Genomic DNA, 18,904 nt, shown 5'->3' on the forward strand with positions numbered 1-18,904 from the left:
TCTCCAGATAGATCACATTAGGGCTTAAAACAAACTTTAATACATTTAAAAAAGATTGAAATTATCCAAAATATTTTCTTTAACAACAGTGAAATGAAATTAGAAATCAATCATGAAAATAATTTGGGAAATATACAAATATGTGAAAATTAAACAATACAATCCTACATAATAAATAGATCAAAGAAGAAATCACAAGATAATTAGATTTAAGCCATTTAAAATGAATTAAAACTAAGTAATAGAAAAACATTACATATAGCCAAAGTTGGTTTAGAAGAAATGTACACCCTTAAACTCTTACATTAAAAAAGGAGAAGTGGGCTGGGAATGTGGCTTAGTGGTAGAGTGCTTGCCTAGCATGCGTGAAGCTCTGGGTTTGATTCCTCAGTACCACATAAACAGAAAAAGCTGGAAGTGGTGATGTGGTTTAAATGGTAGAGTGCTAGCCTTGAGCAAGAAGAAGCTCAGGGACAGTGCACAGGCCCTGAGTTCAGGGCCAGGACTGGCAAAAAAATAAGCTGGGAGTTGTGGCTCAAGCCTGTAATCCTAGCTACTTGGGAGGCAGAGATTTGGGTATCTTAGTTTGAGGCCAGCCCAGGCAATGGCTTTATACTTGGTATCTCAGGTATAGGGGGAAATACAACTACTGAGTGAAGTGGTACATGCCTATTATCCCCAGTGACATAGGGAAGAACAAATGGGAGGATTATAGCCAGGGCCAGCTCAGATATAAAGCCTTAGACCTACTGTATGAATTGTTTACTGTAACAAATAAGGATACAGAAAACTTCCCATAAGAAAAGACAAGGCTCATATAGCTTCATTGGTAAATTCTGCTAAAAGTTAAGGGAGAAAGTATTAACCATTCACAAATTTTTCCAACAATAGAATAAAAGAGAACACTTTCAGGCTGGGAAGGTGGCTCAGTGGTAGAGTGCTTGCTTGCCTCATACATGCAAGGGAAGCACTCTACCACTGAGCCACCTTCCCAGTCCCAGTATAGAGGCTTTTATTAAGATAAGAAGTTCCATTCTGTTCCTAGTTTGTTGAATGCTTGAATGCTTTTATCATGAAAGGGTATTGGATTTTATTCAATTTTTTTTTCTTTTACTCCTGGATGACTATGAAGTTTTATCCTTTATTCTACTAATGTAATATACTTCTGTGATTGACTTTTTCAATACTAAAACAATTTTTCATTCCCAGGAAAAATTTCATTTAGTTATGTAGTACAAATCTAAGTATTGCTGAATACTTTACTAGTATGTTGAGGGTGTGTGTGTGTGTGTGTGTGTGTGTGTGTGTGTGTGTGTGTGTGTGTGTGTGTGTGTGTGTGTGTGTGTGTGTGTGTGTACACATAGGGGTATTTATCTATAATTTTCCATATAGTCCTATAGCCAAAGTAGGGTTTAGAAGAAATGTATAGCCTTAAACTCTTACATTAAAAAAGAAGCTGGGGCTGGGAAGGTGGCTCAGTGGTAGAGTGCTTGCCTTGAATGCATGAGGCTCTGGGTTCAATTCCTCAGCACCACATAAGCAGAAAAAGCCAGAAGTTATGCTGTGGCTCAAGTGGTAGAGTGCTAGCCTTGAGCTGAAGAGCTGAGGGACAGCACCCAGGCCCAGAGTTCAAGCCCCACGACCGACCAAAAAAAAAAAAAAAAAAAAAAAAGAAATAAAAGCCTCTATAGCAACTTCTTATCTTAATAAAAACCTCACAGCTAGCTGGGTGCTGGTTGTTCACACCTGTAATCCTGGCTACTTAGGAGAACTGAAGTTCAGAGCTAGTCTAGACAGAAAAATATGAAAGATTTACCCCAATTAATCAGTAAAAAGCTGGAAGTGCAGGTGTTGCTCAAGTAGTACTGTGCCAGTTGTGAACAACAATGCTGAGCAAGGGTACGAGGCCTTGAGTTCAAGTCCCCAGTACCAGCAACAAAACAAAACAAAAACTCAACACCTCACAGCTAATCCCATATGTGATGGTAACACTGAAAGAAGGAACAAGATAAAGATGTTTCTTCTAGCAATTTGTATACAACATTGATCCATAGGTTGAAGGCCAGAGGCCCATTGCCCACATTTTCTAAATAGTGTTAGGATATTAGGATGACTTTAGTGGTAAAAGCATCCATAAGGATATTAGGTATATTTATATCCTGGTATGTGGGAACTGATATTTTCTAAATTTGATTTAGAAAAACAAAGTAATGTGACATTTTTCACATCAGAGAGGTCTGATGCAAATTCATACTATAGGCAGTGCCATGAAGGATAGATGTGGCGACAGGTACATGGGTCGGGAAGAGCAGAATATGAGCGGAGGCAAAGTATGGTGTGGGCAGGAAAGGTTTACTAGTGAAGGTATTTAAGCAGACTCTGGAAAAAAATGAATAGCTCTTTGTCAGGTGGACAGAAGCAAGGGAAAAGGAGCAGCATAAAAATGTAACCATATGAAACAGTCTAACATATTTGGGGAACATTTAGTAATTTGTTAATGTGGCTGGAGTAGAGAATAAAAGGAACTTTCTGACCAATAAACCAAGAAAACAGAGGAAGCTGATGACAGGAAGCCCACTGACCCCATGCCAGTACACTGTCCTAGCATCTACTTTTCCCCTCCTTCCTTTTACCCTCATCTATTCATTGAAAAAAAATTCCTCCTGACCTGCCATCACCCCACTCTCAGCTTGGAATCTTGGTCTTGATTCTGCCTGTAGAGCCAAAGACTTTCCATTTCTCCACCTATTTACAGCCCAAACAGCTCAACGCCTATGTACTGCGATTCCTACTGGACACATCCTGGCTGGAATTCTGTTACTTCTGTGGCCAATTAGGGCAGACATGGCCTGGAAAGCTCTGGAATGTGTCTCTAGAGACTCTGACATTTTAAGTAGGAAACTGAAAGAACTAGGTGGTATTTTCATTTCTTTTTCTAGTTTACACAGACATGACTTTGTAAGAGAAATGAGGATGTGGAACTGAGTCACTAGCTACATAACTGGACTACACACTAGGTTTTGTAATTGAAATGATATTTTCCTGGCAATGGATACATTCAACTCATAAAGACTTGGAAAATTTATTTTTATTTATTTGTATTTTTCTTTACCACATTCTACAAATTGTTATGACAATTTAGAAAAATACAACAGGACAAAAGAAATAAAAAATTAAGGAGATTGGGCAAAGGAAAAATAAAGAGAGGGCAATAATAAAGTCAGAAGTAGGTAAGCTTTCAGAAATATAGTATACCCAGTTTTGCTAGAAGGGTTCACTTTCTGCCCTCCTCCAGCTTTTCCTGACAAGGTCTGGGAGGTCTTCTGATCCTTACTTAGTGAATATATTTCAGATACCTCCTATAATAATATGAAAAAGAGTTTCATGTGGCTGGAAACTAGTTTAGAATTTGGGACCTGGAGCCAGCCTTTCTCTGTTCAATTCTGGCTCTCCTATTTACTGTCAGTTTCCTCATCCGTAAAATGGAGATAATAATTCATACATATAGGGGCATGAGGATAAAATAGATAGTTGTAAAGTGTTTAGAACTGTGTCAGACACACAGTAAGCAACACAGTGTTAAAATTTAAGATACAAAATAAAATTCAAAAACAAAATTAAGGGGTTTGGGAAGGTGGCTCAGTGGTAGAGTGCTTGCCTTGCATGCATGAAGCCCTGAGTTCAATTCCTCAGCACCACATAAGCAGAAAAAACCCGAAGTGGTACTATGACTCAAGTGGTAGAGTGCTAGCCTTGAGCTAAAGAGCTGAGGGACAGCGCCCAGGCCCAGAGTTCAGGCACCATGACCGACAAAAAAAAAAAAATATATAATGCTGGGTGCTTGATGCTCATGTCTGTAATCCTAGATACTCAAGAGGCTGAGAGCTGAGGATCTCAGTTTGAAGCCACCCTGGCAAGAAAGTCTGTTGAGACTTTATCTCCAATTAACCACCAAAAAGTCAAAAGTTGAGGTGTGGCTAAAGTGGTAGAGTGCAGGCCTTGAGCAAAAAAAGCTCAGGGACAGCACCCAGCCTTGAGTGCCAGCCCAGAACTAACACAAAAAAAGATGGTCAGTTTTGTTTTTATTCAATTTTTCCAACATAATTGAATAATTCTCAGATATAGATTTTTGTTGTTGCTCTTGGTTGTGGGGCTTGAACTCTGGCCCTGGACACTGTGCCTCAGCATTTCAGCTCAAGGCAAGTATTACCACTTGAGCTACAGGGCTACTTCCAGTTTTCTAGTGGTTAATTGGAGATAAGAGGGACTTTTCCTGCCCAAGCTGGCTTTGAACCATGATCCTCAGATCTCAGCCTCCTGCATAGCTAGGATTACAGGCCTGAGCCACCAGTGCCTGGCTTAGATATAGATTTTTGTAATTGTGTTCTTAGTGGTGGTCCTGGGGTTTGAATTCAGGGCCTGGGTGGTCTTCTAGAGCTTCTTTTGCTCAAGGCTAGCAATCTACCACTTGAGCCACAACTGCACTTCTGGAGTTTTTGGTAGTTTACTGGAGATAAGAGTCTCAAAGACTTTCCTGCCTGGGCTGGCTTCAAATCATAATTCTCAGATCTCCTGAGTAGCTAGGATTACAGGCATGAGCCATTGGCTCCCAGCATATGTAAAGCTCATCTTCTGAGGCAAATGAAATAAACCACCAAGAAAAACAGAGACACAACTATTTCCAAGTATATAATCAGGGAATACAAATTACACTGCAGATGATTAAGGCTTAGGGTTATGTATCAAGTATAGTTTGAAATCTTATACAACATGTAGAGTTGATGAATCTTGTGGGTTTGGCATTAACCACTAGGGTTCAGTTATTGCAGTGTGGACTTTGTTCATAAGAATTGCTCCAAAAGGAGGGATGGAAGGAGGATATAGCCTTGAATAAACTTAGCTATACTTTCATTTGTAAGGAAATCTAAGAGCCTGAAACTAAAACATGGTAGGTGCCAGCCAACTGGCCGAAGGAAATTAGAAATATACTGTGTCAAGGATGGCAAAAGGAAATAAATGAGCATTTAATAAACAGCTACTTCTGCATCTGGATGGGTTGGAGTGGTCAGTAGCAGACTGCTTTTCCTGCAGAGCAACCAGAAAAGCTGGATAATTTACAGAGACCATTTGTTTGAAGACAGGAGTTGCTGAGTAAATGAGGGCTGCAGGCAGCTCAGTCTGTAGAAGGGGAAAATCCATAGAGAAGGGGGAATTACTTCAGCTGCTTTTACCTTGAGGACATAGTTGATTCTGGGTTGGAAGAAATCAGAATCTAGAATTTCAACCTGCTGTGGCACTTACAAGGGAACAGAGAATCTACAGATCTTTTGGTGGAGTCATGGTGGTAGGGAGTAGTGGGATTCAAGCCAATTTTCCACTTAGCACATATGCCAAATACTAGGGCTAGGAGGCAAATACTAGGGTTAGGAGGAAAAGCTCTTAAGGAGGAAACCTCCCCTCAAAAAATAGTGTTTTATCAGACTTTGGTGACAGTGATGAATTGAGACCTTCAAGGGGGAGGGCACATACACAATATACTAGGCTTTCAGCTGATAACTCTAGAAGGTCAGAAAAAGCATGCATAGATTGAGCCTTAGCAGGATCGTGCCTAGCCCTGAGTCAGCACAGTTCCTGAGTAGAATAAGCCACTATGCTATCTGCTGGGTACAGGCAAGGGTTGGCTCTCTCCAGAGGAAGCCAACACCACTGGTGCCTCTATGATTTATTTATAGACAGTGTGCATCATTCTTTAAAATGTTGCTATATGTGGTGAAAGTTTAGGATCACATGTCTGAGAATGAAAGAAAAAAGAAACAATAGAAATAGAATCAAATCTACCAGGTACTAGGATAAGGCATGAAGAATCTTAAAATAACTGATTAGTATGTTCATGAAAATATGGAGAATTTCTCTAGATAATTAGAAGAAGGAAGGAGAAGAAGGAAGAGGAAGAGAAGGAGGAAGAATAGAAAATAAGTAGAAACTGTATAACTACTAATGAATGTATACATATCATGTGTTAGATACATGCCAGGTGCTTTACACATGCAATTGTATTTCTTTCTTTCTTTCCTTTTTTTTTTTTTTGCCAGTCCTGGAGCTTGAACCTGATCAGGGCCTGGGCACTGCCCTTGAGCTTCTTTTGCTAACACTCAAAGGCTAACACTTTATCACTAGAGTCACAGCGCCACTTCCAAGTTTTCTATTTATGTGGTCCTGAGGAATCGAACCCAGGGCTTCATGCATGCTAGGCAAGCACTCTACCACTAACCCACATTCTCAGTCTGTAATTGTATTTCTTAATCTTAAATACAGTCTATAATCCCAGCCCTTGGAAGGCTGAGGCAAGAGGATCACAAGTTGGAGTACACCCTGGGTTATACAGGAGACTCTGTCTCAGAACAAAAGCAAAACTATATTTAAAAAAAAAACTCGGAACTATATAGTCTATTTACATGAGACAGAGAGAATTACTAGTGTGTGTCTGACATGCCTTCTCCCTTCTTTCTTTCTTAGGAAAGGAGAAGACTTGTCAGTTTTATTGTTGGATATCTTAAATAAGTAGACAAATATAGGATCTGAGACTGAGGGAGTTACATCATTGAGGCTGTCAGTTTATAATACATGGCTGAGTGGGAGGAGGACTGAGAGAGGAACAGGGAGGGACTATGGCTCCAGAGAAAGGGCAGGGTGAAGAGAGAAACTAAAAGGTCAGTTAAGATCAGTTAAGGTTAGGGGAAATTCAGGAATGAAGGAGAAAATTTTGGGAAATGCCCCTGTGTTTATGAATTTGATCCTTTAGCTCAGAGCTGGTATACTACCACTAGAGCCACAGTTCCACTTCCAGCTTTTTCTGTGATTAATTGGAAATAAGAGTCTCATGGATTTCCTGCCTGGACTGGTCTTGAACCTTGATTCTCAGATCTCAGCCTCCTGAGTGGCTATAGGTGTGATTACAGGCATGAGCCACCAACTCTCAGCTCTTTTTACTATTCTTTGAAAGTGCAAACAAAGGAATTTAAAGTGACTTTTGAGTCTATGGATACTGCTACTTTATTATGGCACATAATAAAGACTAAGTCACATAAACTACTAGATTCTTTAGGATTACGAACAGATAAATGCACCCAAACTTAAAGAACTATGTTCCCTAAGATACTTTTCCCTGGAAAGTATTGAAGTACTCAGAAACTTAGGAATTCCAAAGCCCAGAATTTTCCTGGGAAATACATATTACATTTTACTACAACATTTTAGAAAACTGCCTTGCTCTGCCTCCCCTAAATAGAGAGTTAAGAAAGCTGGGCATCGGTGGCTCACACCTGTAATCCTAGCTACTGAGGAGGCTGAGATCTGAGGATCGCAGTTCAAAGCCAGCCCGGGCAAGAAAGTCCGTGAGACTTTTATCTCCAATAAACTACTAGAAAACTGCAAGTGGCGCTATGGCTCAAGTGGTAGAGCGCTTGCCTTGAGGTGAAGAGCACAGGGACAACGCCCAAGCCCAGAGTTCAAGCCCCACGACCGACAAAAAAGAAAAAAAAAGAGAGTTAAGAAAAGATACATTTTCAGTCTTAACTCAAATTTGATTGAGGAATTGGTTGGTAAAGTGGGAAAGGTGGTAGGAATAATAAGAAAACACAATTACTAGAGTTTGAGGCAAGTCAAATTTGCATCTCAGAGTTTAAGTCAAATTATTAGATCATGTACTTTAAGAACTACTTGAAGCTGGGTGACAGTGACTCATGCCTATAATCTTAGTTACTTAGGAAACTAAGATCTGAGGATCTTGATTAGGAGCAAATCCCAGGCAGACAAATCGTGAGAGTCTTATCTCCAATTAAACAGAAAAAAAGCCCGAAGTGGAAGTGTGGTTCAAGTGGTAAAGTGCAGCCCTGAGTGAAAAAGCCAGGCGAGAGCGTGAAGCCCTGAGTTTAAGTCCCAGTGTTGGTACATACCCCCCCCCCCAACACGCATGTTTTTGGTGTGGGTTTAATAAAACCACACACATAAGCAAATTCTCTATCACTGAGACATATCACAAGTCATATTTTTTATTTTGCTGGTCCTAAGGCTTGAACTCAGGGGCCTAGGAGCCCTGAGCCTCTTTTTTTTTTTTTTTCCTAGTCCTGGGGCTTGAACTCAGGGCTTGGGAACTGTCCCTGAGCTTCTTTTGCTCAAGGCTAGCACTCTACCACTTGAATGACAGTGCTACTTCTGGCTTTTTCTGTTTATGTGGTACTGAGGAATTGAATCTAGAGCTTCATGCATACTAGGCAAGCATTCTTCCACTAAGTCACATTCTCAGCTCCCTTAGCCTCTTTGTGTTCAAGGCTAGCACTCTACCTGAGCCACAGCATCACTTCCAGATTTTTCTGAGTACTTTATTGGAGATAAGAGTCTCACAGACTTTCCTGCCTTAGCTGGTGCTGAACCATGATCCTCAGATCTTAGCCTTCTGAGTAGCTAGGATTACAGGCACTGGTGCCCAGCCTACAAAATATTTTTAAGTCGAGGAATGGCAGACACATTGCTGTATTTTAGTATTAAGTTACAGGCAGTATGTAAAATGGAGTCATTGAGACAAATGATGAGATTGTTGCAATATTAAAGGGCAGGTAAAATGGGCTTGAATGAGACAGTGATGGGGGGGTAATTGTGGAAGTGGGAGGGAAGGGATGGTAGGGAGAAAACAAAGTACGAAGCAACAATGCTCAATAGGAAATGTACTCATTATCTTGCTCATGTAACTGTAACCCCTCTGTACAGCATTTTTACAATAAAAAAGTACAAAAATCCCCACAAAAAACAGTAAAAAAAGACAGTGATAAAAATAATGCACAGAAGGCAAGTGCAGTAGGTGTTACAGGGACAGAATAATCAAGGCTTACTAAGTGACTGGCTATAGGCACAGGAGAAAACAGGTCATAATAGGGGAATGCTTCAAGAAGATTAAAATGGTGCCAGTGTGCAAGGCAAGATTGGCCTAGGCAAGCCAGGTGGGAGTCTACAGGATAAGATTTAGTAAGAACGAGGTGGAACAGGAAAGCAAGAGTGCGATTCATATAACTTAGTGGAGATTGAATAAAAAGGAGGAGATGGCTAAAATGGCTGAGGTTTCAAAGTTGGGTGAACAGATAATGGCAGTGCTGCTATTAACAGAAAGACAGATGGTAGAATGAGAAGCTGAGTAGAGAGGAGACATCACAATGAGAAAGAGAAGGCAAGAGTTACACAGGAAGCTGACTTGACATAATATTTTAAAAGAACACCTGAAAAAGTTTAAGGAATAACACAAAACAAAGGACAGAGGTAAAGAAGTGTAGTGCATGTGTGAAAATAGAATCAGGGAGGTTTGAACTTTAAGTCTTGCTACATAGTAAGTATAAATATATACTTGTTGAATGAATGAGTTAAAGTTTGTGAAAAAGTTACAAGCAACATACTCTCATTTAGGAGTTTTGCTGCCTGGAGACTATATCATGTGAACTAAGAGCCATTTAGAGCTGGTGTCTAAAAGATGTCTAAAAAAGCTTCTCTTTTTTTATAGACCTGAAAATATATTTTCAATCTGATGATAGAACAAGAACAGTAGCACAAGAAAGACAAAGAGCAGCTGGGTGCCAGTGGCTCACACCTGTAATCCTAGCTACTCAGGAAGCTGAGATCTGAGGATGGGTTCCAAGCCAGCCTAGGCAGGAAAAACTCTTATATCCAAAAAAGCCAGAAGTGGTACTGTGGCTCAAGTGGTAGAGTGCTTGCCTTGAGAAGCTCAGGAACAGCACCCAGGCCCAGAGTTCAAACCCCAGGACTGGAAAAAAAAAGACAGAGCAGTAATGAGGTAATGAGTGCCCAGCTAGTTTAAGCAAATAGCAGTCAATGAAATATAGAAGCATGGGATGTAAGGAAAGAGTTAGCCTCAGTGATGTAGTCTATATTATCTGTATATATCTAGAATTGGGAATTTAGCAAAGAAATGAGAAGTATGGGCTTTGTAGTCAGCAGAAACTAGGTTCACATTCTGACTTGACCACCTTGATAGTTCTGTGACCTTTGGTAAGTGACTTGGCTTCTTAGCCTTTTCTATCTATAAAAATTGGGGCAAGGATCCCCACCTCACAGAGTATTGAAGATTAAATAAGGTAAAATATACACTTGGTTAAGGGCTTACCACTTAGTAAACACTCCCCCAAAATGGGTATTTACTAGTGATGGATTAACCACAAAGGTGAATTTCCAGGAAAGGTGTGATAAAGTGAAGTCTCTTGTTCCTAGCCTGGTACATAGTAATCAGTATTTGTCAAGTAAAGAAATGAATAAATACAGAGTCAGTACAGCGTCAGTGGCAGTAATACTCTGAGTTTTGTTTTTTACCAGTCCTGGGGATTGAACTATGGGCCTGTCCCTGAACTTATTTTGTTCAAAGGTAGCATTCTACCACTTGAGCCAGTTCTACTTCTGTCTTTTTCTACAATTAATTGAAGATAAGAGCCTCATGGACTTTCCTGCCCAGGCTGGCTTCAAACCATGATCCTCAGATTTCAGCCACCTCAGCTCAGGTATGAGCCACTGGTTCTTAGACTGATTTTGTATATGTCAGCCAGATTGAATGGAATACTCTTTTGTTTGTTTGTTTCTTTGTAGTACTAAGGATTGAACCCAGGGCCTTGCACATGCTAGGTAGGCCCTCTACCAAAATCCTTTCATATATTTACTTTTTTTTTTTTGGTCGGTTGTGGGGCTTGAACTGTGGGCTTGAGTGCTGTCCCTGAGCCACAACATCACTTATGGTTTTCTGGTGGTTAATTGGAGATAAAGAGTCTCACGGACTTTCCTGCTTGGGCTGGCTTTGAACTGCAATTTTCAGATCTCAGCTTCCTGAGTAGCTAGGATTACAGGCATGAGTCACTGGCACCTGGCATTTCTTTTTTTCCCCCCCCAGTCCTGGGGGCTTGAACAGGGCCTGGGCACTGTCCTTGAGCTTCTTTTGCTCAAGGCTAGCACTAGATCACTTGAGCCACAGCACCACTTCTGGCCTTTTCTGTTTATGTGGTACTGAGGAATCAAACCCAGAGCTTCATGCATGCTAGGCAAACAACCTACCACTAAGCCACATTCCCAGCCCCATATCTTTACTTTTAATAGCTACAAACTATTTTATTGTAAAATAATTTTTGTTTGGCTAAATTACAGTTTCTATAATTTTTCTCCTATCTAGACTTATTTATTCACCTATTTAAAACATTTAGGTTGTTTCTTTTTTGCTTGTTTATTTTTGTGCCAGTACTGGTGCTTGAACTCAGGGCACTGTCCTTTAGCTTTTTTGCCCAAGACTATCACTTAAACTGCAGCTCTACTTCCAGCTTTTTGATGATTAATTGGAGATAAGAGTCTCATAGACTTTCCTGCCCAGGCTAGCTTGAGTTGTGATTCTCAGATTTCGACCTCATGAGTAGCTAGGATTATAGGTATGAGTCACCAGCTCCCAGCTTGTTTCCAATTAAAAAAAATCATTGCATATAACACTGAAATGAACATTCTCTACATATAGCTTTGCCTCCTTTTCTATTTTCTTGGGCAATATTCCAAACAAAATTTTTGAAGGATATAATTTTTCCAGAAAATTTATACTTCCTGCAAACAGTGTGTTTAAATGCCAATATATGTTATAAATATGTACTATAAGCCATTTGGAGAAATTCATCCCTAGTGATGTATCTATCATCTCCTAGATTCTGAGGAACTGAGTAAAATAAATAGTAAACTGAGCTGTTGGGCACTAACATTTATAACTGGTCTGTTGTCTTTGCCCTGCAAAGAGAGGAGTTGGTTATTCTTCAGGCAGGAAACAGGAACTCAGTGGGTGGACCCTGAGAGGGAGGATGGGCTTTGAAACAGGAAAAGAAGTGTGCTTCTGACAGTGAAAGAGACACAAGGCTGTGCTGTCCTGATCACTAATATTCTTTATTCTATATCTGTCCCTGGGGACTTCTACTTATAGTTCTTTTATTTAATTTCTAAGTGTTGTGTTTTGTGTGTGTGTGTGTGTGTGTGTGTGTGTGTGTGTGTGTGTGCATACTCTTTTGTTTCCATTTCAGGGAATGACCTCTAACTTGTTCAGGTCAGAAACGAAAACCGTTATTTGATACTTTACCTTACTCTCTATATCCACTATTTTACCATGTTCCAATGATTCTGTATCTATAACATTTCTCTATTGGTTTATTTTTCTCAAATTGACTTTAACATTCTAGCCAAAGCACAATTTTCTCCAGCCTAGACTACTACAGTACCATCCTACCTTCTTCTCCTGTTTGAAATCTTGCTTTTGTTGCTTCACTTACAAATGTCTGCTCAAGTAATATTTTAAAATTTAAAATAGTAATAATAAGTTATTATTATTATTATGGGTTGTGGGGCTTGAACTCTGGGCCTGGGCTTATCCCTTCGCTCTTCAGCTTAAGGCAAGCATTCTACCACAGAGCCATTTCTGGTTTCTGAGTGGTTTACTGGAGGTAAGAGTCTCTCAGGCTTTCCTGCTGGGCTGGCTGGCTTTGAACTGGGATCCTCAGATCTCAGCCTCCTGAGTAGCTAGGATTACAGGCTTGAGCCACTGACGCCCAGCTAAATATTGCTTTTTCTGATTCTGTTCCCTATTTATAATAAACTCCAAACTCTAACCTGACCTACAAAGCTTTACACAATTCCATGTCTGCTTACTTTTCCAACTTCACTGTTTGCTCAATTCAGTCATAATGCTTTTCTATTCTTAATTCTCTCAGTTCTTTTAAGCCTTAGGGTCTTTGCACATGCTTTTCCCCATCCCTGGAGTGCCGCTGTCACCTGGCTGATTCCTACTTATCTTACAGGTCTCAGATAGGCCTTTTTATAGTAGTCTTCTTTTCCTTTATAATTGTCTCACAATTAAGAGAATAAGACTATGTATATAATCTGCTTCTGAGTGAAAGAGACAGAGTTATACTGTCCTAACCATCACTCATTCAGATATATATGAACATCAATGTGTGTATATGTCTGCCTTTTCCATTAAAAAGCAGGTTTCTTGCAGGCATAATGTTTATTGTATCACCAATGAACACACATCTAGTACTTAGTATGATGTTTGGCACAGACCAAGGGATGTGTGTGTGTGTGTGTGTGTGTGTGTGATACTGTGGTTTGAACTTCACATTTGTCAGGCAAGTGCTCTACTACTTAAGCCACATTCCCAGCCCTTTAGGGAATCTTAATTTAAAGAAACAATAATGTTCCTCACAAGATTAGGAAGGAAGGTTTTAAAATACCATTACTGAGCCAGGCGCTGGTGACTCATACCTGTAATCCTAGCTATTCAGGAGGCTGAGATCTGAGGATCAAAGCCAGCTGGGGCAGGAAAGTCCGTGGGACTCTTATCTCCAATTAACTACCAGAAAACTGGAAGTGGTACTGTGGCTCAATTGGAAGAGCACTAGCCTTGAGCTGAAGATCTAAGAGACAGCACCCAGGCCGAGTTAAAGCCTCATGAACGGAAAATGAAAGGAAAATTCCCATGGCTGGGAATGCAGCTTAGTGGTGGAGTACTTGCGTAGCATGTATGAGGCCCCAGATTCAATTCCTTGGTGCCCCATAAATAAAATAAAAAATACTATTACATAAGGAAAATTCATTATTGCCATTTAAATATTAAGTTATTATAAAATAGGGACTTTTCAAGCTTATTGTTATACAACTGATTTCAGAAAATATTTTCTTCACCTGCTGAGGAGCCCAACATACATTTTTTTGGTGACCTACTGACTTTTGTCTGACTTACACTTAGAGCTATTTTCTAAGTCTCTGGAATTACTAGCTATGAGATGAGTAGGAATTGTATTTGCCTGTATTGGGGAGGTTCCTTTGGATCACTCAGATCTTGTAATGTGACGCTAATGATGGGAAGCCATCTGGTAAAGTGTGCCAATCTCTCCTTTAGAGTCACCTAACAAAGGCAGGTCATAATTGTTCCAAATTTCAGAGTGAATCATTTTTGTTTTTCTTCTGTCTTCTTTTGGGGGTTGAAGTAGGTCTGGGATTAAGGAAGAGTTAGTTGCTGCTGTCCTACAGTTGGTATCTGACCATTCGTTTTTACATGGGAACATGGGTACTCACCAATAGGCTGTGACACAGAGCATGAAAATGCTGCTGATTTGTCTCCAGCTCATCCCAGTCCAGCTGCCAACAGCTCGTGGGTTTGAGGATGAAGGGGAGTCCATACGTCAGTGACTCACAGAGCCCGCTAGATTTTAGAGCCCTAGAAAGTGACAAAGGCAGTAAAGGGCTCCTTAGTGACATCTAGAACTTGTACACTGATACGCAAAATTCAGCTTAAAGTTAGGACCTTATTATGAAAGCTTTTGGGATTAGAGTCTACAAATTATCCACTTTTTTGTGAAAGCTAGAGATTTATTGTTATTTTGTGATTAATAAATCATCACATTGGTTATGACACTGTCCCACACTGTACAAATTATCCATCATTGTATGGCCAAAACCAGCATGCAATCTGCTATGCAGAAGATTCTCAAACTCAGGAATCTGTACACAAGTCCTATGCTTATGAACTAGAAAGCAGTAAAAATGGTTTTGGCCAACACTATTAATTCTAACTTAGACTTGGTTTCTCTGGAAGCAGGAATTTTAGTACTCAAAGAAACAGAGGGATGGGAATAGAATGTGTAGACCACTAATCCCTAGAAAGTTGGAATTCTGTACTGATGACTAAATACAGTAAGCATTCAACAAACATTTACTGAATGGTTGAACACCTTTCAATTCATCTTGTTTTTCTCTAGAGATATCCTGGGTTTCTAATTTTCATGCTGCAGCACTTTGAGCATCTGCTGTTTGTGCCTCAACATGCTGAATAGTTCAACCTTGATTTTTTATATTGTATTAGTAATTGCTACCGTGGAACTGACTCTGCCTGATGCATACTTAGAAATATAGCCTACATCTCTGGACTTCCTAGCCAGATACTAGAAAGAGTAGCATTTGCATAGACTGGGGAGGTTCCCTCATACCTACTTGATCACTTGGAGCTTATAGTGAGAGGATGATGACTGGGAAGCCATCTGGTAGAGTGTACTGATTTCTCCTTTGGGGTCATCCATTCTCAAGGTGCCATCAGCAGTACCGGGAAGCAGGGAAGGGCTGAGAAGCCGCTCTTGGAGATCACATTTCAGGCACACTACAATAAAAGTGGCATTGGAGGAGTGATTGTAGGTCACAAGTTACCTCAGGCTATGCCATTAAGAGACAACATCTGCTATCCATTTCCTCTCTCTCAAGCAAGCAAGAGAAGGGGAGAGGCAGAGAGAAGGCAAAGGAAAATACTATTGGTCTGAGAAGACCTACGGTGTAACTACTACTCTACCCAATAGTTAGCTTATTTTCTGTGCCTGACATGATTTTTACCATTTTACTTCTGGCCTGGCTATGAAGTTGTCTTATACTGACATATGGCTTCTAGCCCAATCCAAGAAGAACATGTGTGAAGAAAGCAGCGAATATAAAAATATACAGAGGCCCTTTGGCAACCACTGAAGAAAATCTTCCCTCTGTTGCTTCCCTCTGGCTAAACTTCGTCATGACAGCAGGTCAGATGAAGGAGGAGCAGAAAAGCAGAAGTCAAGCAGTCAGAAGACTGCCCCTGTTTTTCTTCAGGCTTTCTAGCAGCATTTTGGGATATGCATAGAATAAGGCCCTAAAGTAGCTTATTTTTCATGCTAAGCAGGCATTCTTAACCATTGGGCCATGCCTCTAACACTAAAAAGTAGCTTATTTTTAATTGCACAAAGAAACCTGGGATGACATTGATCAAGGTTCACTGTCCTTATAAACTGACATATTGATAGCCCTTTTGTACAACCACTTACAGACAATAAAATTATAGTAACAAGGAGAAACTTGTGTACAGGATCTTCAGGGCCTTGGAACATGACCATGGCACAGACAATAGTTCTGAAGGGTGCTTGGACTGTATAACAGTAACACTGTGCTTTAATTCTTGATATTGTAAGATTTTCCCAATAAAATGTATGAATACTTTTTTCAATAAAATACCTCATTTGAATACTGATGGCAAACTTGCAAATAGACAGATGTCAAGTACTTGTGAGAAGGCTAGTAGTTGATGGTAGGTTTAAAAATGAATAATTTCAAGCCAGGTACTGGTGGTACACGCCTGTAATCCTAGCTACTGAGGAGGCTGAGATCTGAGGATCATGGTTCAAAGCCAGTCTGGGCAGAAAAGTATGTGAGACTCTTTTTTTTTTGGGGGGGGTCCAGTTGTGGGGCCTGAACTCTGGGCCTGGGTGCTGTCCCTCAGCTCTTCAGCTGAAGGCCAGCGCTCTACCACTTGAGCCACAGCACCACTTCCGGCTTTTTTCTTTTTGCTTATGTGGTGCTGAGGAATCGAACCCAGGGCCTCATGCATGCAAGGCAAGCGCTCTTCCACTGAGCCAACTTCCCAGCCCCTGTGAGACTCTTATCTCCAATTAACCACTAGAAAACCTGAAGTGGTGCTGTGGCTCAAGCGGTAGAGCGCTCGCCTTGAGTTGAAGAGTGTAGGGACAGCGCCCAAGCCCAGAGTTCAAGTTCCACGACTGACAAAAAAACAAAAAACAAAAAACCAGGATCCTCAGATCTCAGCCTCCTGAGTAGCTAGAATTACACATGTGAGCTACTAGAACCCAGCAATTTAAGCAATCTTTGAAAGAAACCTATCCAAAAAAGAACTCCTCCAAACCTGGCCATAGGCAATATTGATATTGCTGATATCTACCATATTAAAATGAGAACACTGAGAAAAATATATGATTCATTGGGTTCTTAAATTGTGTAGCTGTGCCCTATCACTGAAATGTCTAAGACTTTGCCTCTAAATGAATTGGCTCCTAATGGCAGGGTTTAATTAGGGAACTTTCTCCTTATACATTAATACTGGACAGTCTCATTCAATATCTAGGCTAAAAAAATTTGCCAATTAGATTCACCAATCTAGAGTCCTAATCCTAGACATAGATATTCGTAGTTTACATAATATATCTTTTGTATACTTGGATTATCGCCAGCTCTAGAAATATTGCCGAAAGTCTGTGAAGGAAGAAGAAGATGGATGTGTTCTTGGTCTGTTTCACTATTATGTAGCCAGGCTTTGAAGAAAATCTCCATGTCGACAACATCATTGTCTATAGTCTGAAGGTCAATGTCAGTTCCCAGGATGGAATTCTCTGCAAAAGAAAGGAAAATAGTTAAGTATTTGATTTTAATTTTTTTTTTTTTGTCGGTTGTGGGGCCTGAGCTCTGGGCCTGGGCACTGTCACTCAGCTCTTCAGCTCAAGGCTAGCACTCTACCACTTGAGCAATAGCACCACTTCTGGCCTTTTCTGCTTATGTGGTGCAGAGGAATCGAACCCTGGGCCTCATGCATGCAAGGCAAGCACTCTACCACTGAGCCACCTTCTCAGCCCCTAATTTAAATTTTTTTTCAAGTTTTTTTTTTTAAATTGTGAAAATATCATACAGAGGTGTTACAATTATATGAGCAAGGTAATGAGTGCATTTCTTATCAAGCATTGTTGCCTCCTCCTTTGTTTCCCCTTACCATCCCTGCCCTCCCATCTCCCCCCTCTAGCATTTAATTTTTAATTACAAAGTTTGAAAATATAAAAGTTTGAATGAATGTGTCTTCTTTTTGACTCATCAATTGCATCTGTAGATATCTATCCTTGAGACATTCTTGGACAGCACACAAAGAGACATATGCAAAGGTATTCAGCATAGCATTGGTGTAATAACAAATAATAATTCTTATAAAAAGTAATTCTGTTGTTAATTAGTAGATGGACACTGAATGTGTCATAATTCACCTAGGGGAATAGTAATGTAAATTAAATACTTTGTTAACAAGAGGACTTCAGCTTTATGTTGTGTTACAGTGAAAATATATTTAATTATAACTTCTGTTCTAAAAAAAACTTAAAAGAAAAAAATAGATGAACTACTGGCTTCCGTGTTATGATGAGATTGTAATGTTAGTCACTACACTATTTCCCACTGCAACTAAAGTTAGTGGTTGGTAGCAAACAGGATGGAGATGATCTGGTGGTGTATGATTTGATCCCAAATCTAAATGAGAGGTATTGGCTGGGATAAGATGGCTTTGCTGGTGTAGTTCTGGCTTCAGGCAGCATTAGCCCTGGCACTAGGGTCTGAGTCTCCATATAACAGTGAAAGCCAGATATCAGGTGATGGAGGAAGCACAGACAGAGGAAATGAGGCAAGAGTTGGAAAGAAACTGAGGAGTATCCCTCATCGTGAGGGGCTCGCTGAAATACTTTTACAAAGGGCCTAAGAAAAACCAGTTGCTCTAATGAATTACCTTCTGTGTGTGACTCATGAACCTCAGGGAGAAGGCAAGTTTATTTCTAGAACTACATTCCTGGAGACCCGTTGGTAGAGGTGGCAAATTTTCCACAAGAAACAAAGGGGGTTCAGTCCAATGTATTGGCTCTGACACAGGGGAGGTATATGGGGAGAGTCAGAGGCCTTCATATCATAGTAAATGCTCTCATCCTGAAGCTGAACCTGGGCATCAATGGCATTTTCTTCTTTGGCCAGATAATTAGAACACTGCCATTTTTGATGTATAGTTATGAGGATTAATTCAGTAACTAGCTATTCATTCAGCTGCATTGTATATATATGACAATCTGAGTCCTTAAATTCCCCCACCCCCAGGACTGAGGTTTGAACTAGGTCTCCTACTTGCTAAGCAGATGCTCTACCATTTGAGCTAAGCTTTTATTCTTTATTCTTTTTTACTTTTTAAATTAGCATACATTATTCTCACATGGGAGGTTTCACT

At 40.2% G+C, this 18,904-nt stretch overlaps 1 protein-coding gene across 1 annotated transcript in view; it reads right to left on the reverse strand.

The window, feature by feature from the left end:
• LOC122125185 (meiosis 1 associated protein) overlaps positions 1-18,904 on the reverse strand; it is a 44,551-nt gene that overhangs the window by 11,126 nt on the left and 14,521 nt on the right. The window contains exons 4-6 of the mRNA XM_042699753.1: positions 17,094-17,267; positions 15,061-15,223; positions 14,146-14,287 (exon numbers count right to left, since the gene is read on the reverse strand). Of these exons, the coding sequence (XP_042555687.1) occupies positions 14,146-14,287; positions 15,061-15,223; positions 17,094-17,267 (479 nt within the window). The remainder of the gene's footprint in view (positions 1-14,145; positions 14,288-15,060; positions 15,224-17,093; positions 17,268-18,904) is intronic.

Source organism: Dipodomys spectabilis, unplaced genomic scaffold (genome assembly GCF_019054845.1).
Source record: "Dipodomys spectabilis isolate Male_0828 unplaced genomic scaffold, ASM1905484v1 ptg000262l, whole genome shotgun sequence".
NCBI classification, from domain to species: domain Eukaryota; kingdom Metazoa; phylum Chordata; class Mammalia; order Rodentia; family Heteromyidae; genus Dipodomys; species Dipodomys spectabilis.